The sequence below is a fragment of the Delphinus delphis genome, chromosome 14, assembly GCF_949987515.2.
Source record: "Delphinus delphis chromosome 14, mDelDel1.2, whole genome shotgun sequence".
Classification (NCBI taxonomy): domain Eukaryota; kingdom Metazoa; phylum Chordata; class Mammalia; order Artiodactyla; family Delphinidae; genus Delphinus; species Delphinus delphis.
Window position 1 is genome coordinate 19322792 of NC_082696.1, and position 25379 is coordinate 19348170.

The following is a 25379-nucleotide window of genomic DNA, read 5'->3' on the forward strand; positions in this document are numbered from 1 at the left end:
TTGACTAGAGCTAAGTAACAGCTAAGTAACAGTGTGCTTGTCTGATTCCAACAACTCCCTTTGAGCCCACTTCCTGTTACTAGCATGCCATTTGGCTGTAGGCATTTGACTTTACTACCATTGCAATTGAATAGAGAGCACAGTAGGCCTGAGCACTGAATAGCTAGCCCATTTATGGGATAAATTAAAAGTGGTTTCTCCCATATATCTAATCTATATCAAATTTCTTTGAATAATGTGAGATTTATACATAGAAATTAAATATCACCCCCAAGATGTGTTGTCAGCTTAACAAAGTTACATATATATTTGTAGACAATTGATATGACAACATCATCTGGGAGAGGGCTACCTGCTTATCAGCTCATGCACAAACTAGTTCCACCTGAAATATAAATGCAACACCTTAGAGGTACTCAACAGCCTTTTGGGAAATAGAATGGTTCATTTGTTCCTCTATTTGGTCAGTGGACATATAATCTGTATGCTAGGAGCTATATTAATACGTCAGTTATAATAGCTCAAACTGCAAAACATTGAAATTTACATGATTGATAATATCCACAATGTTCCGTAGCAAGTCTCTGGTGTACAGGAACAATACCTGGGTCTTCTACTTGTTCCAAAATTCCAAGCTGCCTTGGTTCAAATTCCCTTGATTATTTATATAAATCTGCAAGGTTGATTTGGGGCGATGAACATTATCTTTGGCAAGCTGTTTCTAAATTACCATATAATTGTATGTTATTTGTCATATTCTCCATACTCCAAATAAACTATATAGGAAATATAATTATAGCTATTAGGTTCTAAATTCTGGCAATTAGGTGATTCAAACTGGCTCTTTCTCTTTTATAATTCCTTAGGAGCATGTCATAAAAAAGGACTGGTATTCCCCACCGCAGTCCCAGCTGGTAACTCCGATTGTCCCATGATTTCACAGTCATAAATCAGGCTCCATCCTCACACTTGTCTCAGGCCAAGGATGCTTTCTTTAACTAGCACATGACAAACTTTAGTCCTAACTTGTCTGTTGCTTTGGTCCCTGGGTTACCTGAGTGCAGGCCGGTCTAATTGGGAAAGAAAACCTACTTTAACGGTGGTGCTATTTGCCTGACATTGAAAAAAGGGAAGAGCAATTTGTCTGCTTGTTGAATTTGCTTTATCAACTGAATTTGCATTCTCTGACAACTTCTCTCTCTTACAATCTAGTCTGGTGTCTAGGCTTTGTTTCTGGTGTTATTTTTATTCTTATGGTTTTTACACCTTCTCCAACTTGAAAATAGCCTCTAAAAAAAGCCAGTAGGAGCTAAGCCTGTGAGAGATGGTCTGCAGAGTGTGATTTGAGGAGATGCAAGGCTCTCCTTTTTTAGGGCAGTTGGTAGGTCAAACCTAATACTTCTCTTTCTTCTTTTTTTACTTTAAATTGTCAGGGTTGCTGTCACTTCTCTCCATGGTTAAGCCACACAGATGATAGCTGTGTTCTAGAAGTCCATGTCAAATACATGCATAGTAGAGAAAAGAGCATATTTGAGGAAATTTGTGATTGCTGGCATTCTTTCTGCTTGTCACTAAACTTTAAGATACATTTTCTTAAAATTTACCAAGAGAAGATTCTCTGAGGAGTTAGAACATAGGACAGAAAGTGAAAATGGGGATAGGATGAAATGAGAGAAGCATACATTTTATTTGTCTTGGAAGTGACAAATAATCATTAAGCATCTACATTATACAGGAGGTATGCTAGATACTGAGGGGAGATACAAAAATAATGCAAAACACACTTCCGTGTGTCTGGAGATAACTGTAAGCTGACATACATTTGTGAAGCAGGTAACAGGGACGTGAAGCACAGGTCAAAGTGCTGAAAATAGGTAGTATGAGCTACAGAAGTCCCTCACAGAGGACATGGGGTTAGAGCTGCACAGTTAAGAGGGAGGAAGTTCAGGCATTATTATTACACGAGCACAAATGACCTGGAATTGGACGGTGTATAGTGTTTTGATGGAGAAAACATGGAAACTAATCAAGCTAGAATGAGAGATTTACTTCGAGCAGTTGAAGACAGGAGTTGAGAATTTACCCCATGAGCATTAGATAGCCATCACAGATATTTGAATAGAGAAGTGACAAGATGAAATGGATGTCTTAGGAAGAATGATGGTGGTGGTGGGTTTGAAGTGGGAAGCTCTGGAGGAGGAAAGACTGGTTCGGCAACAGCAGAGGTCCAAATTTGCCTAGGATGGTAACAGGAATAAATGGACAGGACAGGAAGAAAGATTTTTTTTTTAATTGCCTGGACACAGGAAATTATTGAGATGGAGGGGGCAAAAAAGACTGTGAAGTTTACAGCCTAAATGACTCAGCTTGAGGGAGTGAGGGGGTGATCCCGTGTCAGCTAGGCGACTTAGTAAAGGGGAAAGCCCCAGATTTCAATAAGTATAAACATGGAATCAAGAGATTTTAAAGCTGGAAAGGGCTTCAGAGGTCATCTATGCTAGCCCCTTCATTTGATAGGAGGATGGCTAAGGCACAGGGCAGACGTGTGATTCAATCTAGGACAGTGAACAAAGGAGGACAAGTGTAGCAGCTGGAACTCACGTCTTCTCCTGCAGGGTCATCTGCCTGCTTCACTATCTGTTCTGTCTAGTTCTCTGGACAGTGGCTCTCAAACTTGGGACTAAGGGCCCACCTGCAGCCAAATTAGGCAAAATAAGAAAAATAGACTGAATTTTTCAAAAAGCTAAAATTATTCATTTAAAGAACTAACCTTTACTGGGTGATTATGTCCTTGCTTAATAATTGGTGTTACAATCTCCTTTCATTTAGGAAATGAAGCACTAATACGAATGGTACAATCTTTACTGTCTTTTTTAGCACAATTAAAAACTAGTAATTTAAGTTCTTCTTCCAGCTCAAAAAAAAAAAAGTTCTTTAAAATCTAAATGTCTGAGAGCCATTTCTCAGCATGACGAATCATGTGTGATCTCTTTTCCAAGTCACACCAGTTGTGGGTAAAAACCTAGTCACACAAAGAATTACAGAACAGTGTTTTCCTGTCTCTGCCCCCGTCGGCAAGGGCAGGACTACAGCCGTCTTCTCTTTATCCTTTTCTTGCCTTAGAACTGGGCAGGAGTCCAGGGATGGACACTGGGGTAGAGGTGAGGGGATGAGGGACACCTACTCCCAGCATTTGGAATCACTGTCCCTTCTGTCCCTTGGCCTTGGACCAAGGCATGGTAGTAGTAGCGGGGAAGTGGACCCCAATTCTTTGATATGGCCCTGTGACATTTCTTCAATCCTTTTGTAAAATATCCTGCAAAATCAGCTTCAAGCCACCTTTCCACTAGATCGCGTTGTCTTTCCTACGTAGACAACCTCCCTGCTGTGGTCTGTGTGGAGGATTACAGTCCCTCAGAGAAGCAGACCTTGGTGGGCTGCCCTGCCAGGGCTCCAGAAAAGATTCGCGACGCCTGAATCCTGTTGGGCTGAGCTCGGTCCCAGGGCAGGTAGAACCTACAAGAATCCGGGCACTGAGTCACGGGACTGGGGCACTTTCGGTAAGCCGGCAGGAAGGCCTGATCATCAAAGATTCAAGGACAGCTGCCCCGTGTTTTCCTAAATGTGACCTAATGGGAAGACCGATGCATCCAGAGTTAAGGGATTTGGGCTCCTTCTCCTACCATTTAGGGAGTTAAACAAGTCACTCTTCTTGGGCCTGTTCTCTTCATTTCCAAAACTACGTGTCTAGGATTACTTTCAGGAATACAGCATCCTAAAATCGAACAGGATTTGGTAGACCTGCTGGGCAGGTGCCACGTGGGGTCCGGTGGGAACCCCCTAGGGGGAGGCGCAGAGACTACACTTCTCTGGACCTGACTCTCAGTCACTTCCCTTCCGGGGAGGCGGGGGAGTGTCGGTGGGCGGCGTGCGCGTCCCCGCTGAGCTCGGCGTGAGCGTCTCCTTCGGGCTCGGCGTGCGCGTCTCCGCCCGGCTTGCCACGGGCCCCGGGGCCCGGCCGGGTGGGCGGGGCAGAGCTGGGCGGGGTGGGGAGGGTGGGGAGGACCGCCACCGGGAGAGCAGGCCGAGGAGCTGCAGGAGGAGGAGGAGGAGGAAGACAGGGGAGGGAAAAGGCGGCGGCCCGGCTGGGCAGAAAGGCGAGCAGGAGGCGGGTTGCACGGGGGTGTGGAGCGCGGAGCGGCGCCGGGACAGCGGGGAGCAGCCGGGCACGGCGGCCACGGCAGCCAGGGTCTGGGCCGCGGTTCGGCCGGGCCGGCCGGTGAGTGTCGGGGAGGCCCGCCCGGGAGGCCGGCGCCGTCCGGGCTGCGCCGGGGCCAGAGGCGGTGGCCGGGCAGTGCGAGGCCCGCGGCCGGGGCGCAGGCGGCCGTGGGGCCGGCGGGCCGGGCCTGGGGCGGAGCAAACGCGGCCCCGTCCGGGCGCCGAGAGGAAGTCGGCGGTGTGGGCGTCCGCGCCCAGCCCGCTGCCCGGCCCGCCGTGGAGGCCTCCAGCAAATGGCGACCCAGGCCCCGAGGGCCGACCCCAGTGGCACCCGGGCTCGCGTGTCTGTGTGTTGGGGAGGGGTGACGCCGGAGTTAAACTTAGGGAGCCCCAGGAACCTCGAAAACCTGGCTTCTCTTTCCTTTTGCCCTTTAGAAACTTGCTTTGTTTGGGGACAGACGGGTTAAAGTAAGCTTGGGAGGCATCATCATCTGTCTCCACGGAATGAGTGAAGTTGGTAACTTTTCCATTCATGGAAGTGAGAGGATCTTAGTCTTAGCCTCAGTCCCTATTAAAGAGAAACATCCTGATTTTATAGATCTGAGGCGTGTGACCATTTACAAGTTATTTGTGTCCTGTCTCGTGGAAGTGCACTGCTTGGAAGGGGGCCGTAGAGTGCACGTTGAATTTAATCTCCTTTGAGTATGTTTTTTACACGTGTATTTAGAGAATAGAGACAGAACAGCGTGTTGTTTACCATGGTTCTGGTACTCCATTCCCCTCTCCCTGTGTCTTGTTTTTCTTTCTGAGCCATGTCGTAAGTCTCGGATAAAAGATGCTTGGGAAGGAATTGACCTTTTATTCCAAAATTACTTTGTTGACTGGGATCCAAGATGAAGTTATTTATGGGCATGCTGGTAATCATTGTAGATTAACTTAAAACTGTAAATACAAAACCCCAAGCTTTCTTAGCTTTTAATTTCTATTTGCTACATTTCAATACAGTTTTGTGTCGTTTAGAGACCTAGTGAATTATATTAACAGAATTTTGTATTTGCCCATATTTATTAAGCTTTTCCAAAGTTGTTGACGGGCAGAAGGGAAAAGAGTAGCATAAAATGTAAGATGAGGGTTTTTCTAAGGGTTCAGTTTTTCAGTATGCAGTTTTTGCTGAATCACTGTTCTTTATGCTTAGTCACTGTTTCTTACTACAGAAGTTTAATTGGGGATAATATGGTGTTTTGCTAACTTTTTAAATTGTCAATTTGTTTTTATTTGGTAGTGTAATGCGGTGACATAGCTTTTTTTGGTGTGTGATTCTGGAAATGTTAGTGGGTGGAGTTTTGTGTTACCAGAGAACCGAAGTTTCCGATATAGGCAAACTTTTATGCATTCCAAGTGTACTGGATATTTAATTTCAATCCAGTATTTCTCTATGGTTAGCATTGGAGACTTTTAAAAAAATATACAAAGTGTCCTAATAAAATACGCTGTTGAAAAAAAATAATACGTATTTTGAGATAATGTATATAGTTAGAGAGGTGCTTTAAGGTCACCAAAATAGACCTTTTTAATGTGTTTACTGTTTGATATATTACTGAAATGTGACTTTTAATGGCATCAGCCTTATGCTGTTCTGTATGGTTTTTGATAAATCTTTTAACTAAGTTACCATGACTACCATGCTGTGGAATGACATTGTATTTGTAGAATTCATCAATATTAAAGTCATCAGTCAAAAGGCTGTATAAAATATTATTTAATTTCAAATTTATTTTGATGAAATAGGTGGGATTGACCTTGGACTGGTGGTTTTTACACTGTAGATAACTAGATAGTTAAATACAGATGAGCATCTCTTAATTACAGCCCAATCTGTGAAAATCTTTTACAAAAAGGGTATGTCTTTTTCTTAAGAGTGGGTAATGTTAGCATCAGGTAGTTCCTCATATGATTGCTTTTAATCAGCTTCCTAAGTATAAATGACCTGATGTAAAAGTGATTGTACGTAACGGTTTGTGCATGCGGATGTGGCGGTTGTGTAAAGCGGGGTGCGTCCGTTTTCTGAGGAATGCGTGTTTGTATCTTGCTGGACACACGAATACTATAGCTGACTTTTGTGGAGTACGAGGTTGTTTTCACAGCACAGTAATTACCTCAAGGTCACCTCAAATTGAGATTCCTTGGAAGCCCATATTCCCCTGTGCCATGCTGCCCCTTTTAATAAGCTGAGTTCCACCATTTGGGCGGATTATTTTTATCTGAGTCTCAGCTCAAATAGCTTCTGGTATGAATATTAAATATTTATTAATATATGTTATTTTAATTTCTGATGTAAGTCTGCAGTAATTTTGTTTGCTTATTTAGTGGAGAACAATTGCACGTAGTTAGGACTTCCACTTTGGAATAAGCTACCCATGTCCATATTTAGAAATGGAAGAGGTATGTTCTGATTATATCATAAATGGAACGGTGAAAAGTTGAAAACAAAATTCCATATAATTAGGTCATCATTCTGTAAATAAAAAGTCAGAACCAAAATTTAATAAAAGAATGTATACAGTGTAACCAATTTAGCCATTTTGGACTCATCAGTAGGGCACTGCTTTGAGTTGGGAGTTTAATGATCTTGGATTTTCAATCTTGTCTAGGCACCTCATCCCCCTTTTTTAAACCAGTTAAATAAAACATCCAACTGAGGTTGTAGATTTATTATGGTTTTTAAAACTGAGTGCACCTGATCAGTAAATCAGCCAGCAGATGTTTGTATTTACTATGCAGTAGCACCTCCAACTATACAAGAAGGATGAGACTTGCTCTGGAGGAATTAAAAGTGATTGCTAAGTATGAAATTTCAGTCATAGACCTACTTGTGATTATGGTTAACTAGTTGAACAAGTCTGTCTATAGTTCCATTTCAGCCTTACATTGAAGCAACATTTTATTGTCTCAGTGGAATTCTTTTTTATCTAATATCATATTAATTGTAATATTAAGGAAGTAGGCTGACGCCACTTCCTTTTCTGAGCTTCCTTTCCTCACCCTCTATATACTCAGGCAGCTGCACACTTGCAGACACCTCCACCTCTGTTTTTCTTTTTGAATCTAATGCCTCTATAGTCAGTAACCTGTAACCAGACTGCAGGGTTGATTAAGGAATTTAAATAGTGCAACAATAAACAGGTAGATGTTTCCTTTTGTGACTTTTATTACTATTATTTTTTAAGATTTTAAAACAATGGAATATTGAAATTAATTTTACTTAATTTACTTTTCCCTTTAATTTGCTTTTTTGATGGACAGTTTAGCTTATTTCATATAAAATGCCTGGAACATATCACCTAGATACTCAATAAATGTTTGAGTAATTTTGACTTTTTGTAGCTGATACAATGAGGTAATTTTGACTCAATCTGGTTGACTAATTCTAGATTTATAAAGTGTCTTTTTATGAAGTATGTAGTTTTCCATGAAGTCAAGAATTGTTTTGGAATCCATCTGGTTATTTCTTGTATTATAATAATTTCATTTATTCATGTTTTTTCGATAAGTGAAGCTCTAATTGAGGCACAGTTTTGAATGCAGGGAACACAGGAATGAATGAGACAGAGATGGTGCCTCCTTTGTGGAGCTTGTAGTTTTCCCGTGGAGATAGATATTAAACAGGGTAATGATTTACTTCAAGTTATGACTAGTATTACCAAGGAAAAATGCAGTGTGTAATGAGCACATAAGTATAATACAGAATCCATACCATACCTTGCCTTTGGGTATGTGGAAAAGTGACATTTAAGCTGATAAAGGTTTGCGGTAACAGTTGGGGAAGTAAAGGAGTGTGTATGTGTGTGTGTGTCTGTTTGTCTCTTGGAGGCAGAGGCAGACATTAAGAACAGCCTGAAAAACTGTGTTGAATATTTGGGTGACTTGATTTAGCATATTTAAAATCGTGCTGATTTGCAGTGCTTTATTTATTTATCGCCTTATGTATTGTAATGAATTTGGAAAAATAAAGGAATTCTTTTTTGAGGGCAATATCTTTCTGTCTAGAAATAGCCTTAAATGACAAAGTCTCATTTCATTGTATGTGAAAATGCCATGCCTTAAATTGTTTTTATGGATTGCTTGTCAGCCACAGATTATGAGTTGGCCTAGAATTTCTGTTAGAGAAAATTGAAACTATTGTAAAGCATTTAATCTTTTACAGTATTTTCTAGTCTAATGAAACTTTTTCCAGTCATTCAACTTTAAGTGTAAATAGATATGTTATTTGGAACGTTAAGATTCTTTTTCAAGAGAGTTTATTTTAAAAAAGTTAATACTGAGGAGTTTTAAATTAAGCTCGTCTTGAACTTGAAGCCTCAGTTTTAGCAACAAGTTTTCTGCTGGACCTGCTGTGTCACTGTTCAGCTGATAAATCAGGGATTGACATTTTAAACCCGTTTCATAGGATTTGTGAGCAATTGTGCAATACTTTTTGGAGGCATATTTAATTTGATAATAGCGATCTTGAAAGAGGGTGGATCTGGAACTTTTAAATTCTGAAACAGTACCCCAGAATACTTTTTGGGTATTGTCTACTGCATTTTTAAAAAACTTATTTCTTAATATATTTAATTGTAAAATGGACTTAAACTTGATTCCTTCTTTGTATAGCTGTTTTGAGAATGGTTAAATTTGTACTATTTCATATGTTTATACTGAGCATTATAAATGTAAGTTATTTTTAAAATAATTTAAAACTCTTACGTTCAAAGCAAAGTAATGTGCTATTATAATTAGAAAGGACCAAAAAGACTCTCTTGACCACAAGGGTGATTAAGTGTTGGAATAAACTACAAGCAAAGTTGTGTAACCTCCATTCCTCAAATACCATCTTAAAATTGGATCACCAAGTTACTGAAGTGCTGTCTTATTTTCTTAAACTTTATAAGCATATCTGTTATCGTCCATATGTATTGATGAGATATAGATTTCAATCCTAGCTCTGCCACTTACTAGGTAGATGACCTTGGGTAAGTCACTTACCCTCTCTGTACCTCAGTTTTCTCTGGGTTGTTATGAGGATTAAGTGACATTGACATGATTCTACAAAGAAGGATAAAGTAGGGACATAGTGTTCCATTTTCCTTTAAGTCTACTTCAGTAAATAATACATGTTGTGGACTCATTGCTGTGGGGGCTTTTATTTTTATTACTATTATTTTTTAATCATTTCTTTTATTCAGAGGGGGAATAGTGTGGAAGAGGGTATTTATTTTGAATCTTGAGAGCCCTCTACTTCTATTTACCTTTCAAAGTTGTTGCTGTTTTGCATTTAACTCAGTTGTTTGTAACAGTTGCTATTTTAAACACTTTTGAATTAAGCATGTTTTGAGGTGTGTTCTGCCTGGTATAATCATGTGATGTGCATGTAACATAAGGTGTTCCTACTAGTTCTGAGAGCCTTGGTCACTTCTGTTGGAACTGCTTGTGTTTTTAGGTTTCTCTGTTAGTCACGTTTATAACCTTCAGCATGTGAGATGAACTTAGTCTAGTTGTTGTAAAATAAGAAAGCTACAGCTGTTTTCACAATCTAATCACCCAGTAAAATTTGTCTTGATTCTTATTAAAGTTTCTCTTTGCTTAACTTACAAATGTCATCATTAGTCTGTCATTTCTTCTATTTTGACCCTTTCTAGCATGTCTATCTTCAATTTATAGGTTCTGTCTTTAGCTTTAAAATTTATAGGGATAAACATTCAGAAGTATTTAATTCATTTGTAATTTTTAAACACAGTTTTAAAATGTAGTTTTGTTGTTAAGTGTGTACCCTGTTCTTTTCTGTCCCTGGCATCAGTTCACACCATAATATCAACTCAGAACTTTTCTACTTAATCAACAAAGCTCTGTCAATAATAGACTTTTGCTGTTTGAGTTTGAGGAAAATCAAGCCTGGACTGGAGAAAAAGAAATAGCAATTTGGGGAATAATTAGTTTACATTAGCCACCTAGAAGTAAGATAGAATTTATGGAAGAGAATATGTGAGAGAACTAGCAAGCCTTTATGCACTAAAGTGAAGAAAATAGGCTAAGAATCGGCTTCTTATCCAGAAAATTATTATTAATTTAATTTGGAAAAATTTGAGGTGAGTTGCCTGTGCCATATACACGTAGAGAGATATAATAAATAAGCAGCTGTAGAGATCTGAAGTTTGGAGGAGGGATCTGGGCAGGAGGTATAGATGAGTTTTTAGCATATAAGTGGTAATTGAAGCTTTTGAGAAATTGGGAGAATGTATAGAATGAACCAGAAATGCCATGGATCCCTGAAGAAGAGTAATATTTTAGAAGAAAAGATTAAGGAATAACCAAAGAGGTAGGGGGAACACCAGGGAAATGTGAGACGATAAAAACTAAAGAAAGATAGTAGTTCAGAAAGGAGGAATTAGTCAACAAAATGATATAATGGCTAAGGAAGATGAGGTCTGGAAAAAATGCCCTTTGGATTTAGCATTGAGGATCTCGATAGAGCGGTTTTAATGAGTGGTGGTAAGAGTAAACACACATTAGAGGGCTGAAGAGTATATGGGAAGTTAACGGGGTTTGTTGTTTTTCTTTTGAAAGCTTGACTGAAAAGGAAAAAAAACAGCAAAAGGGGGATATTGCTTTATTATATATGTTTTTAAAGATGAAATAGTCTTTTAAGTTTTTGCTGCTAATAGGAACAAGCCAATAAAGAAGTTGAAGATTATAGAAATAAGACATTGAATAGGCTAAGTAATTATAAGTAAATCAGTGCATTGTGCCAATACTTTCTCTTTTTTTGTATAAAATTTTTCTTGCTAAAAGCAGGAAAGAACATTAGTTATCTGTAACCCTCTCGTGTTATTTTGTGGGTACTATTTCTCTGCTTAAAATCCTCAGTGGTTTCTAACTGCTTAAAAGTCTGAACTCCTTAGAGTAGCGTATAACACACTTTCCATAACTTTTCTTATTCCTGTCCCACCTCATCTCTCACAGCTACTTTGCTTTTCTTATTCCTGTCCCGCCTCATCTCTCACAGCTACTTGTGATCCAGCAATACTGGGAAACTTGAGGTTCGCTCAACATGTTTGCGAATTCTTGCTTTTCTGTATTTGCATATGCTGTTACTTCAGCATTGAATGCCTCTCTTCGTTTCTAACCCTACCCTCCTGCGCTTAAGACTTCTCATCTTTCAAGACTACTGTGAACTCTTCTCTACCCCCTACCCATACTGATTTTCTCTGTCATATTGATCATATAAAAATGTGACATGATTTTACTTTCATCTCTGACCTCCTGCTGAAGCTCCTTGAGAGGAGGCACCATGTCTTCTAATCTTCACGTTGCCATACCAAACACAGAGTCTGGTACATGGCAGTTAAACAATAAATAGGTGTTGAATGAATGAATGGAAACTGTGGCCCTCAGAAGTAAGTGATTCGTCCACTGCCACAGAAGTGGAGCTAGAACTTATATTTTTTGGATAAATGCCCTCTTTGTTTTAATTAAGGCTTACTCTCTTTATTTGTTGTAGAATTTATTAAGGCATAGGTAGAAAGAGAGGTCGGTAGATGAAATCTTACATAAGTTTATGTATTTGGAGGGAATATTAAAGAATCAGGTTTTAGTTAAGTATATTCATGAAATTCAGATTATTCTCTTTTAGGAATATGATGAGGTCTCTGCAATGTGGAGCACATCATAATCAGTTTAGTTAAAATTAAAAAGGTAAAAGCTGAAGCATTCTCTGAAATCTAAAAGTTAAATATTCATTAACTGGTTTTGGGCATTAATTTATATACTACACAATATACTAGAATTTAAGTATTATATTTTGAAATGTTCGGCCTGTTGGGCAGATTGTTATATGGTATATAAAAATGAACTTTTGACTGACTTCTTGAATTAAAGTGCTTAAGCTGTTTCAAGATGGATTGATTATATGTCAAATAAACTTGTTAAATGTTTATTTTATATATTTCATCCTCATATAAGCCAATAAACCTTCATGATTTGATGTTTTTCCTTAAAACAGTTTTTAAAAAGCGACCACTTTTTGCCTAACTTCTTCTTTCTCTTCCATCTCAGTAGCTAGAGCTGGACTGGCCACTATGGAGGAGGGGCTGCAGCACTCTCACTGCGTGAATTGTGTCAGTAGACGGTGTATGACCAGACCAGAGCCTGGGATTTCCTGTGACTTGATAGGTTGTCCATTGGTTTGTGGAGCAGTTTTCCATTCTTGTAAAGCTGATGAGCATCGACTTTTATGTCCATTGGAACGAGTGCCTTGCTTAAATAGTGACTTTGGATGTCCATTTACAATGGCTCGAAATAAAGTTGCCGAACATCTAGAAATGTGTCCTGCAAGTGTGGTGTGCTGTACTATGGAGTGGAACCGATGGCCAGTTAGTTATGCAGACCGGAAATCGTATGAAAATCTAAGCAGAGATGTTGATGAAGTGGCACAATTAGATATGGCCTTGGCCCTTCAAGACCAAAGGATGCTCTTAGAGTCTCTCAAAGTAGCCACCATGATGTCAAAAGCAACTGATAAAGTATCAGAACCTAGAGAACAGATCTCAGTTAAATCAAGTGTCCCAGAAATACCACATACTAATGGTTTGGTGTCTGTTGATGAAGACTCTTATGGTGCACTTTATCAAGCTACTGTTGAAACAACCAGAAGTTTGGCTGTTGCTTTAGATATCCTGAATACCGCCACAAGAGACGTTGGCATGTTAAGTACGAGTCTTTGTGCTTCCCCAGATGAAATGAAAGAAGAAGAAAATGCCAGAGAAAGCTTACAGAACAGAAACTTGAAAGACCAGGACCATCTTTATGAGGATGAGATAGGAGCAGTAGGTGGGATTGACCATAATGACGCAAGTCAGAATGCCCAGTCTGAACAAAATGGTTCAAGTGATTTATTATGTGACTTGGATGCCAGTTCTTATGGCACTTCTGCTCTTTGTAATGGCTTTCCTTTGGAAAATATATGTACACAGGCCATTGAGCAGAATCAGAATTTACATAGTGACTCAAAACAAAGTAACTTAACAAATAGAGAATGTGTAGCATCAGATGGCCCTTCAGAACCTTCTAGTTCACTTTCAGTAGCAGCACAAGTTAGGGAAGTAATACCATCTAATGCTTTGCCTAATGGCACAGTTCAGCATATCCTCATGCCAGAGGATGATGAAGACTTGTGTTGGAAAAAAGTAGACTTAGGGGACCTAAGGAATGTGGATGTCTTATCTTTCAGCCATCCCCCTTCATTCAAATTTCTTTCTAATTCATGTTGGTCTAAACCAAAGGAAGATAAAGCAGTAGACACATCAGATTTGGAAGTTGCAGAAGATCCAATGGGTCTCCAAGGAATAGATCTAATCACAGCAGCATTACTGTTTTGTCTGGGAGATTCTCCAGGTGGGAGGGGTATATCTGATAGCCGCATGGTTGATGTTTATCACATCGACTTTGGGACTCAGACTTTTTCACTTCCTTCTGCCATATTAGCTACAAATACAATGGTTGGGGAAATAGCTTCAGCTTCAGCTTGTGATCATGCCAACCCACAGCTTTCAAATCCAAGTCCTTTTCAGACACTTGGGCTGGATTTAGTATTGGAATGTGTCGCTAGGTACCAACCCAAGCAGCGTCCAATGTTTACATTTGTTTGTGGACAATTATTTAGAAGAAAAGAATTTTCATCGCATTTTAAGAACGTGCATGGTGACATTCATGCTGGACTCAATGGCTGGATGGAACAGAGGTGCCCTTTAGCATATTATGGTTGTACCTATTCTCAGCGTAGATTTTGTCCATCAACACAAGGAGCAAAGATTATACATGACCGCCATTTGAGGTCATTTGGAGTTCAGCCATCTGTATCTACAGTGTTAGTGGAGCCTGCTAGAAACTGTGTGTTGGGATTACATAGTGACCATCTAAGTGGTCTTCCTTTTGAAGTCCTGCAGCATATTGCAGGCTTTCTTGATGGCTTCAGTTTATGCCAGCTCTCGTGTGTATCCAAGTTAATGAGGGATGTGTGTGGCAGTCTTCTTCAGTCTCGTGGAATGGTCATACTGCAGTGGGGGAAAAGGAAGTATCCGGAAGGAAATTCATCATGGCAGATAAAAGAAAAGGTTGGTTTAATTTAATTGTATCAGTCCCTTATTTGACATATAATAGGCACTTAATAATGTTGTTGCTGAATTAATAAAATTAACCTTGTTGCAAAATAGACCATCCTTAAAACGTAATAATTCAGTATGATGACAAACTTTTTTATAATGATAATGAAAGCAAGAATAGTTAGTCATAATCACATGTTTACTGCAGACATCCTAGAACTAGATTCTGATGTCATACGACAGAGGCCACTTCCAGTTCTTCAGTTGAGGGGTTCTGTATCTAGTTACTTCTTCTGTAACAGCTCCCTTTGCTTGAGTCCATGTTAGCCACCTTCTAATTTGGGCTCCATCTGAAACATTTTCACTATAGGACAATGGAGGAAGCAAGGAGAAGGTTTTTTACTGCTTGCAATTGGCAGTTTTGGTCCATTCTTAGCAATTTCTTTCTTAGAACTTGGTTATTACAGGGAGAACTTAAATAAGGAGACATGAAAAAAAATCTACTCCTAGTAAGTGACCAATGGAGTGTTTGGGGTATAGAGAATGTAAATGGATGGATGTGGAAATGTGTTAGGCTGAGGTGAGATAAGGGCAGTAGGATTTGATATTGTTGACTCTGCGTTTAGTACAGTACAAGGGAGTGTTGCAGATTGGAAGCTTGAGCTGGAGACTGGGAACAAATCCTGGCTCCAGCATTTTCCTCCTGTGATATCTTACTTTTGCCCAGCTTCTGTTTGAGGTACTATCCAATAGAAACTAGAGGCATTACAAATACCTTTGATTGAAGGTGTTTTTTCATTTTAGAACATTTATAATATGAAACTTTGATTTTATAAAGTAGAAAAAAATTTGATAAACTTCACATTGGTTGAACAGGGTTCACATTTCTGGCTACTTTGTTTTTACCACCCTTAGGTTTTCTCTTATTTCCACTCATTGCTCCAGTTTTTCAGAATTCTGCATCTGCTTTTGTGTTCTCCTGAAGCTTTGACCAGTAAATGAGCATGCTAATTATTTTATGTAGAAAATTTCATACTTGCTGCATATATGTGGGTATGTGTGTATTTTCATTTTCTACATGATTTGGTGTCCTTCTGCCATTTGGGATGAGACACCAGAGCATGGCCCGTTTTTGTCCTTGCCCCCCCCCCAGTATTGACCTATGAGGTAAAATATTTTCTGGGGATTTTATTGCTGCAGAAAACCTCATCTACTCTTAGAGTTTGAATTGCCATCATTTATTCAAATTACGTGTGTATATCCTGGCCATTTTCTCCTCTGAACTCCAGTCCATTATATACAAGCATCTACTGGACATCTGCACTTGATTATGTCACAGCTTCAGCGAACTCAACAGGTCCAACCTACTCCACTTTTCTACCCCTCTTAATCTCAGAAAATGGCATTTTCATCTCTGAAGCTGCCTAAACTAGGAATTTGGGAGTTAAGGTTGACCCTTTTTTACCCCCCCCCCCTTTATTTCCATATCCAGGTAATCACAAAGTCCTGTTGTCTCCCCTTCTTCATAACCTCTCAGGTTTGCTTACTGTTTCTACTGCGGTTTCCCTAGTTAGTCCCGCCTGTAGTTCTCTCCTGGGTTACTACAGTAGCCTCTTCCTTACTGGGTTTCTGTTTCCAGCTGAGTCCCTCTCCAACATATTCTCTATAGAAGAGGTAGAGTAATAAATAATTTCTTAAATACAGTTCTTATGCTGTAGTGCCTGAAAACTTCTTAAATGTCCATCCATTGCCCTGGGGTAGAGGCAGACTCCTTAATGAAACATTTAAGACTTTTCATAATCTTGTCCTCACTTACCTCTTCAGTTTCCTTTTGTCACTTTATATTCCAGCCATGGAATTTACTTAGAGTTCTCTGATGTTTTCTTCTTGCCTTAAGGTGTTTGAGTACACTGTCCCTGATACCTACATTTGAACACTTGAGATGTTCTAGGCAGTGTGTACTTTACTTTTGTTAATGTATTTAATCTACTGTCCCTATTTCATGGATGAAGAAACTGTGGTTTAGAGAGGTTAAGTAACTCTTGTCCAGTTGGTGGATTCAGACCCTGGGAACCTATTTCTGGAGGTTGTGATCATTATCTCATTGCTATATCCTGCTTACTCTTCAGATCTTACTTTGTCAAGAAAGCCTACTCCGACCCTGTTGAAGCCCTTAGGGCGGTGCACTGCTCTGTGTTCTCCTGGTGTTCTATTATGTACCTCCTACTCTATGTACTCATACTGAAGCACTGACCATGCTGTTTGGAAATTCACTGACGACTTGTCAGTTTTTTTCATTAGACTGTAAGTTCATTGAGAAGTGAGACTCTCTGGGAACCAAAATATTAACTGCTTTGCATAGCACCTCCCATATAGCAGGCACTAAGTAAATACTTGATGTATACTTGGATGCAAAATTGGCCCATGACTAAGAAACCTTGTCATCAGGAGATGGGAGCTGTCCATTTTTTCCTGAGTTGGTTTCACCACACTCTTGACTGTGTGGAAGTAGGGAAACTGTCTGCCACCATTGAATCTTTCAGCAAATTCATTCTGTGAAGCTTAACAAAAACTCCTAATTCTTAGTATAGTTTTGTGGTTATGGGGAATTGTAATCTATAATGTCTATTGTTAGCTACTGTCCAGGCCTTCACTGACATCTGGGAAATGACTCCATGCAGGGTAATTGATATCAACTTAAGAAGTATAGCGATTAAGTACCTTATGTGCTGAACTATTCTACTGCTGGCTGAAAAATAATTGTGTTCAGAATTTGAAGGCATCTGGCCACCCCAGAATTCATAGCATTCTTTTCTGAGAAGCTCTAATGAGTGCTGAGGGCTTCTCTCAAATTCACAGCTGCTTTCTAGAGTATCTGCTGTTTGCCACGGGTTCAGTGTTCTCTAGACATTTGCTTGTTGATTAGCTTAGCTAGGATGCCTGGGCCTGTCTTGCTTGTTACCTATGTTCAGGTAACTTTATATTTTCAAATTGTAAAGCTGAGAGGGGGCCACAACAGTCATTGCTGGACCTATAAGGTGACAGTGCTTCAGGGCTTGGAGCTGCTGAGTGGGCAAAAGGGAAAGCAGTTCTTATTTTTACCATAACAGGGATGGCATATAGATATTTTTCCCAGAAATGTATTTTACAATGATATGGAATTAAAAAATGATTCATTTTACAAAAAGCTCTATAAAAATTTCCAGAAACATGTTGAACAAGTTGAAGCACTTGTGTTCCTCGTTATTACTAAGTGCGTTTACTACTTATAAATAATGAAAAGAAAAAGTACCTTGGCACAAAATATTCTAGAGTATTTTTTAGTATACTTCATATGGTGTAACAGGAATGAGAGAAAAACTTGGAGGAAAAAAAACACTTGTATTGTCAATATCTCCAGACTATGGATAGGTCTATATATATATATAGACATTTGGATGGGATGAAAGCCTGGTGTACAATATGCAATATTTTAGGAAGTAGCTCTGAATATTTTATAAAATTGCTTAATAAGTAAGCCAGGTTGGATGTGATTTTCAATGTTGAGCTTTGTCTTTTGTTTTCTTTTTGGTTATTATATTTATTGAAGTTATAATGTCATAGGAATGATTTATCTTACAAATATTTGATAAACAGATTTGTATCCAAATGGATTACTACTTCCAGTTTTGTAGCTAACTACTTGAAACTTTATATTAGATATTTCTCTTAACAGTTAGAAATGTATGCAGTTAGAGCAAGAATTATGTTTTGATTCTTGTAAGTTGACTTGTTTAAATCTGAAGTAGAATTTTCTTCTAGGTATGGCGATTCAGTACTGCATTTTGTTCTGTCAATGAATGGAAATTTGCTGACATCCTAAGCATGGCTGACCACTTGAAGAAATGCAGTTACAATATTGTAGAGAAACGGGAGGAAGCAATCCCATTGCCGTGTATGTGTGTGACACGAGAACTCACTAAAGAAGGACGTTCACTTCGCTCAGTTTTAAAACCTGTACTTTAAATACTATAATTCCACTTGCACATACATGCAAGCACCTAGTATAATTTCTTGGTAATATGTGACACTTTATTAATGTATTAAAGATTACAGCTAGCTAAATTCATTGTCACTATGTATATAATGTTTTGAAGTGACCTATATTTTTATAAAGTACTGTTTAGTTGGAAAAAAGTTGCCTTAATGTTTGAAATGTGTGAATTTTTTGGAACTTGCTGGACAGGGTGATTTAATTTTTAGCTACATAATTTTCAGAATTAGTATTTTTAGTGGTGTGCATATTTTGGTTCTTACATTTTTTGTTTCTTAAATAACAAGATCCTGACCAAACAATTTATTCCTCATTTTCCGTGGGTTATAACCTATGCATTCAAAAATCAAAACTCTGATTCTAATTTTTACATCATAGGCTTTTCAGATTCAGAAAACATTCAATTGCTTAAACACTGCATAAGACCATTATAAAGTTTTTATTTTCTAGTTCTCCCCTTATATAATTGTTGATATGTAGATGATCTCTAATATATACCTAATATTTAAAATCATGAGTAATGTTGATAATGCCATTTATCATGTTTTAAAAACAGTCCACAAAAATGTTTTCACCTTACATATTTACAACTCTCATACAGAGAGTTGACCATATGCAGCTTTTTTTGGTTAGATGCCACATCCAGAGACTCATGGCAGTGTGTTTTGTTATGTGACAGGTTAAAGCAAAATCAACAAAAGAACCCTGTGAATTTACTTTAATTTGAAACTGTATATGGTATTATATATTTGCTAGGTATTTGATATTTGGAGAGAAGAAAATACAGTTCGCCCTTCATATCTGCAGATTCCAAATCCATGGATTCAACCAAAGGATGGAAAATATTTGAAAAAAAAATTCCATGAAATTTCAAAAAGCAAAACTTGAATTTGCCACTCATCTTCGACTATTTATATGGCACTTACATTATATTTACAATTACTTACATAGCGTTTATATTGCATTAGGTACTATAAATAATCTAGAGATGATTTCCAGTATATGGGAAGTATGTGTAGGTTATGTGCAAATACTATGCCATTTTATGTAAGGGACTTGAACATCTGTGACTTTTGGGACCGTAGCGGGGTCCTGGAACCAATCTTCTGCAGATCCTGAGAGATGACTGTATACCTCATCTTAAGTTTGAATTGAATTGGGCATATTCCGTGAATAAATTTCAGATATTCAGAATGCAAAGGGCTTAACTTTTTATCACAAGTGTTTAAAATTTTTGCCTTTTGATGTTTATAAAAATCACAATTATGTTGTTTTAAGACATTTTAAAATGTGACACTTGCTATCTTTGTAAGATGACAATCATGAAACGCAGAAACCTGTCTTGGTTGACAGTCTCTTTAAAACATTTGCAGGTTAATATTCCATAGACTTCTCTACCAAAAAAGTAAGAATTGCATCTTTGTGTAAAACCAAAATACAACAGAAAGATATTCAAAGACCTATTCTTGAGGTATTTTATTATAGTTTTCAAATTGATTTATACTGTTATTAACCTGATATGGTCAGTTTAGAAAAATGAGTATATCAGTATTAAGAAATAAATTGCAAAAATGGAGACTTGTACTTAAATTATTTAGGTAACTTGTGGCATTTGGTAGTCTGAAATGGTTACAAGTTACTTTGCTAAAAAAACTTCAAAACTATTTTGTCTTCTCTTCCTACATTTGTCCCTGAGAATGCTCTATTAACTAGGTTCTTGATTCCCATGTATGGCAATCGGGCAGGGCAGAGCCGTTCCTTGGGCATTACAAAAGAATTCTGAATTGCTTTAAGACTTGTTTTGGTTGGATCAAGGCCTCATTACAGTTGAAAAGCACAGCGTTAAAGACTAATCAATTGTTTTGCCTCACCTGTCATTTTAATTAGAAGAATATTTATTTCTTAGTGCTTAAACCAACTATTTCAACTGTGAGATTTGAATTTACATAAACAGTCTCTTTCTGTGAAAAAGTCAGAAATAAGATACAAATACTGTAAAATATAACTCTGCCTTTTAAAGTTTTGCTGAAGAATGTGTCTGGTTAGGATAGCACAAACATTGACTTTTTGTTTTATGGTTGTGCTTTTTTAAAATCCTTGTTTTTTAAGTTTAGACTCCATGTTTCCACACTGGATCATGAGATATTTAACATTTTCTACCTTTTATTTCTTTTACACGTCTTTGGCTGTTTTCTTTTTTGTTTATGCCACCATACTATTTTGTTAAAATGTTTTCTTTGTGCAGCATTTGTTCAAATTCTAATAAAATTAATATTTTCCTTTATATGGCTCAGTAACTTAAAAAGAAAAAACTTATATTTAAATAAAATTTTAATCCTTGCGTGACAAATTCCAAACATAGTCATATTGTTTCTGTAGTGGGGATTTTCTGCACGTTGTAGGAGTTGCTTGTTGATTGTCATTGCTCACCCGTGTTTTACTGGTGAACATTAACTTTTTTTTTAATATAGAAAACTCATCAGTTAGCTTTCTCTGCCCCGTCAGTGTCTTCTTGAAAGTAGTCCCACCTAGGGGTATTGAAAGGCTGAAGAGTTTCTGGCAATATTATTTTTCTAAAACTTTTAATGGGAACAATCTATCTAACCTTTTAAGCATGAAAAGGTTTGTGTTTTGGCCAAGTTAGTTGTCATTTGAGAAGCCTTTGTTGATACTTTAGTCTTTACTAACCAGCAAGATAAAGGGCAGGTATTAGGAAGGAGGGAAATATCTGAATTCACTTTTCTCCTCTGCCTTTTTCCCCAGAACTGCCTATTAGCTTAATCTCAATGCCCCCCGCCCCCACCACCACCCTATCTCTCTCTCTCTCCCTCTCTCTCTCTCTCTCTGTCCTCTCTTTCTGTAGCTTCTGAGAATCACAGTTCACTTAGAGTAGTGGTTCCCAAAGTGTGGTCCCTGGACCGTCAGCATCATCTGGGAATTTGTTAGAAATGCAAATTCTTGCGTCCCTTCACAGACTTAGGGAATCAGAAACTGTGGGGTGGGAACAAGCAGTCTGTTAACAAAGGCCTCCCCAAGTGATTCTGATGCATGGTAAAGTATGAGAATTTAGAGGAAAGCCTGGGACTATGCCAGCTCTTCTCCTGAATGATGTGTTACTGGTACAGATGTATGTGTGCATGTAGGTACATGTATGATCCAAAATTAAGAGTAATAGTAATTTATTAGTATTACCTAAATGATCAAATTTAATGATATATGTTGTCTCAATGTCACAGCCATATGACAAAATACATTAGGTACCATGGTTGTTGGACATTCTTTTAAAAAGCTAGTATTTACTAGTAAATTTAGTATTTCACTAGTGTTTCTTCTGGTCAAGGTTAATTGCAGATTGTTCATTAGCACTAACATTTAGCCTAGTCATCATTCATTCTCTTGTTGAGTGGTTTCAGAATCATGTGAACATATTAGATTTCTAGGATAGAGTAGAGGTAAAACGATACTGGATTAAGTTCTACAAGAATTCTGTAGGAATTCTTTCAACACTGTCAATAAGAGGTATTAAAGATTGGGTTTCTGGTTTATCAGTAGTATAGAATCTTTTTTGGTCTTTGACCCTGTGCTACATGTCCCAACAATGTTGTTGCTATAATTAACTAACTATCCCTTAACATTGGAATCCTTGAAGATATGGTAGTTTATACTGCCATATTAATAGCAGGTTTTTAATCTCTGGCAATTTGAAGGTAGGTTTTGGTGTTCAGAAGCAAAACAGATTTCATGTTTTGCATCCCAACCTAAAAAGACATGGAGCTTATTTATTTTAAAAATTTTCTAAGGAATAGTTATACAAACATTAAAAAATATGTTTGTTTCATGCGTGACATACCACATTGGAAAGTGATAAAATTGACACCTGCAGAGGTGGGTGTTTAGAATTACAGTAGAAAGAAAGCGATTGGCCTTCGTTCTCTCAAAAGGCTGGATAAAGCCTTCTGATGGAAATAATTTCTCTGATGTGTGTTTGGCTGGTTATCTAAATATAGCTCTTAGTAGTCTTAACATGCCTGTGAGGCCTAGAAAGCAAGAGTGTATTAGTGATAACCTTTAAAGAAAATTAATCAGTGACTCATCCATTGTGTTTAAAATAATTCAGTGATGGGTTTTTTTAGGATTTGATCTAAATCTGATTTCCAAACAAAAACGTTCAAGATGTACAAGTAAAGGCTAATGCTTGTAAACTCCGTTTTAAATAAAATAAGGGGAGAGGAAGAATGGTTTCTTTTAAAGTCACCTTTTTCACAAATTTCCTTGATTTAAAAGATCAAAGTAAGTTTTAAGTTTCCGTTGTATGGATGAAAAAACCTAGGTACTCAAAGTTTAAGTACCGATGAGTGTTTTGGACACAGTTCACTTTTCTTTACAAATGCAGAAAGAGAAGGGAAGTTTAGATGTAGGGAAATTATTTTGGAAAATATTGTTGCCTAGAATATTTGATTACTACTAAGTGTTTTGGAAAGAGTTACTGGGTAATACCAAAAGGAAACAAAGTAGAAATTAAGTACCGTATGCTGTTCTGAAAATCCTTTGTAAAAATAGGAACTTTTGCTGAAGTTTTACAAGTATTTTATTGCGTCTGTGATTGGTAAAATCTATAAATGTATTGTTTATACATATATTTATTTGCATGTGTTATCTCCATAAATCGGCCAAGTGGATTTTAATACATCTTGAGATATACTAATGGAGATACCTCTCGAAGTGCTATTTTACCTTAGAACATTTCAAAACTGACATCTTGTATTCAGAATGTTTGACATTCCAGTGTATTATGTGGGGAGTAACTTTTCATTAATAAACTACAAAGAAATGAGTTACAAGGATGATTCATAAACTATAGAAATACAGTAAAAACTCAGTGATATGAATCTCCTATTTTATAATTTTTTATCTTTGATGTACTGTACTGAAGCATCTATTATTTACTATGAAGAGCATTTCTGAAGCAAACTGACAACAGAAACAAGGGAAATCTGTTTCCTTTTCACTAACACCAGTAAAATTGTAAGCATCCCCCAGATCATATTATTAACCGATTTGCATGCAAATATGATAGGAAAGGAACTACATGGGTAGCTCTAGTGGTGGTAATAGTGTGTGTGTTTGAAAGTAATATAACTGCATTTGTGTTGAACTCTTAAGACTGACCAACTAATCAGGTCAGATTGTCCTTTCCCAGTAAAAGCAAATTCCTCAGGTTTAATTTTTACCTTTTTCTAATACAAATTGTTAGAATTTTTTTCTCAGACAAGATCTTCAAACAGGTAAACAGGTTGATATATGTGTTGGTTCATCCTTGGGCAGAGGAACTGACTAGAGTTAGTTGGCTTTCTAAACCCCTTCCAGTCAGAGAGTAACATTGTTAGATTATTATTCAGTGGTCTAATGATACAAGAACAGTAGCAATAATTTGTGATTGCTCAAAAGGTTGAAGTTGAAAAAAGGAGATCCTGCCTTCAGCTGTCCTAGAATTTTTTCTTCATAAGTCCTCCTTTCCACATTAATTGTCATTATTGCTTGTTTATCCTATGACTTCAATTTTCTGATCAGGTGATCAAAAAACCTAGATTAAGTACACAGAGTTTTTAAAAACTTGTTTTGCTGATCAACCTATGTTTAGTAGTTTTGATCAATAAAGTTTAGATTTGGTTAAGTAACTTAGTTTCTTTTAAAGTCTCAGCTCACAAATAAGTTTGTAGTGTTGAAAAATGGAAATATCAGCATTCAGGTTTAATCACGTTATTTGATTAAAAGAAATCAAGCTATAGAAATAGAAGCAATAGGGTACTACATCTGTTCAAGTGTAAAATTACCCAGTGAATATTTAATTATGTCAACTGGATGTCTTTTTTATCAACTGATAACTTTTAAAAATTGTTACCTGTATTACCTTCCCATTTAGGTCACCACAGAGCATTGAGTAGAGTTCCCTGACCTATATAGTAGGTTCTCATTAGTTACCTATTTTATACATAGATAACTCATAGTTTAGGTATTGATGAGTGTATTGGAGTATTTGAGAGCAGTGTGTTCTGACTTTTCTTTACAAATGCAGAAAGAGAAGGGAAATTATTTTGGAATACATTGTCTAGAATATTTGATTCCTAATAAATATATGTATACATACAGCTGATTCACATTGCTGTACAGTAGAAACTAACAACATTGTAAAGCAACTGTACTCCAATAAAAATTAATTAAAATTGTTTCCTGTATTAGAGATCTGAAATAAAAATAGAGAATAGTATTGATTCCCTACAACATTCCAGTAGTTTTGTGATTAAAAACTGACATATGAAATAAATTGCTTTAAATGGTTAATAATTCGGTGGATATGAATTCTAAAGATTTTTATGCTGCATTTAAAATGTTAAAGCTGTATTATTGTTCATTTGATCAGTGTTTAAGCACCAATCAGTCCTGAAAACTTGAATTGGATTCTGAGAGGTAATTGCACTGACTCATTAACTTACCTCAGATGTCATTTAGTTTCCAAAGTATCTTCTTTTTCTCATGATTAACAAAGTCATTTTTTATCTTAATTGCAAAAGGATATGGTATTTATTGAAAAATATGCAAAGTGAAAGAAGCTAGACACAGAAGGCCCCATACTGTAGGATTCCATTTAGATGAAATAATCCAGAGTAGGCAAATCCACTGAGAGAAATCAGATTAAGGTTGTGGGGAGGGAATAGCAGGAAGTGACTGCCTGATGGGTACTGGACAAAAATAGTGTTGATTGCACAACATTGTGAATGTACTAAATGCCGCTGAATTGTTCACTTTAAAATGGTTAAAATGGTAAATTTTACGTTATGTGTATTTTACCACAATTTTTTTAACAAGGGAGTATTTGCAGTCATTACTAAAGGTAAAAAGTACAGTGTTCTCAAGTGTGAAATGCTTAAGCTATGGTTTAGAATTAAATTACAGCATTAGTAATGTAACATATCTATTCAATGTCCTAATGA

The 25379-nt window shown here is 37.4% G+C and overlaps 2 protein-coding genes across 2 annotated transcripts in view; both read left to right on the forward strand.

Moving 5' to 3' along the window:
• The first annotated feature begins 4148 nt into the window (after positions 1-4148).
• EPM2A (EPM2A glucan phosphatase, laforin) overlaps positions 4149-25379 on the forward strand; it is a 202871-nt gene continuing 181640 nt past the window's right edge. The window contains exon 1 of the mRNA XM_060029840.1: positions 4149-4279. The gene's annotated coding sequence lies outside the window, so the exon portion shown is untranslated. The remainder of the gene's footprint in view (positions 4280-25379) is intronic.
• Positions 4166-20669, forward strand: FBXO30 (F-box protein 30). The gene is made up of 3 exons (XM_060029834.1): positions 4166-4279; positions 12310-14366; positions 18156-20669. Exons 2-3 carry the CDS (start codon positions 12333-12335, stop codon positions 18357-18359), a joined length of 2238 nt encoding a protein of 745 aa, XP_059885817.1. The 5' UTR covers positions 4166-4279; positions 12310-12332; the 3' UTR covers positions 18360-20669.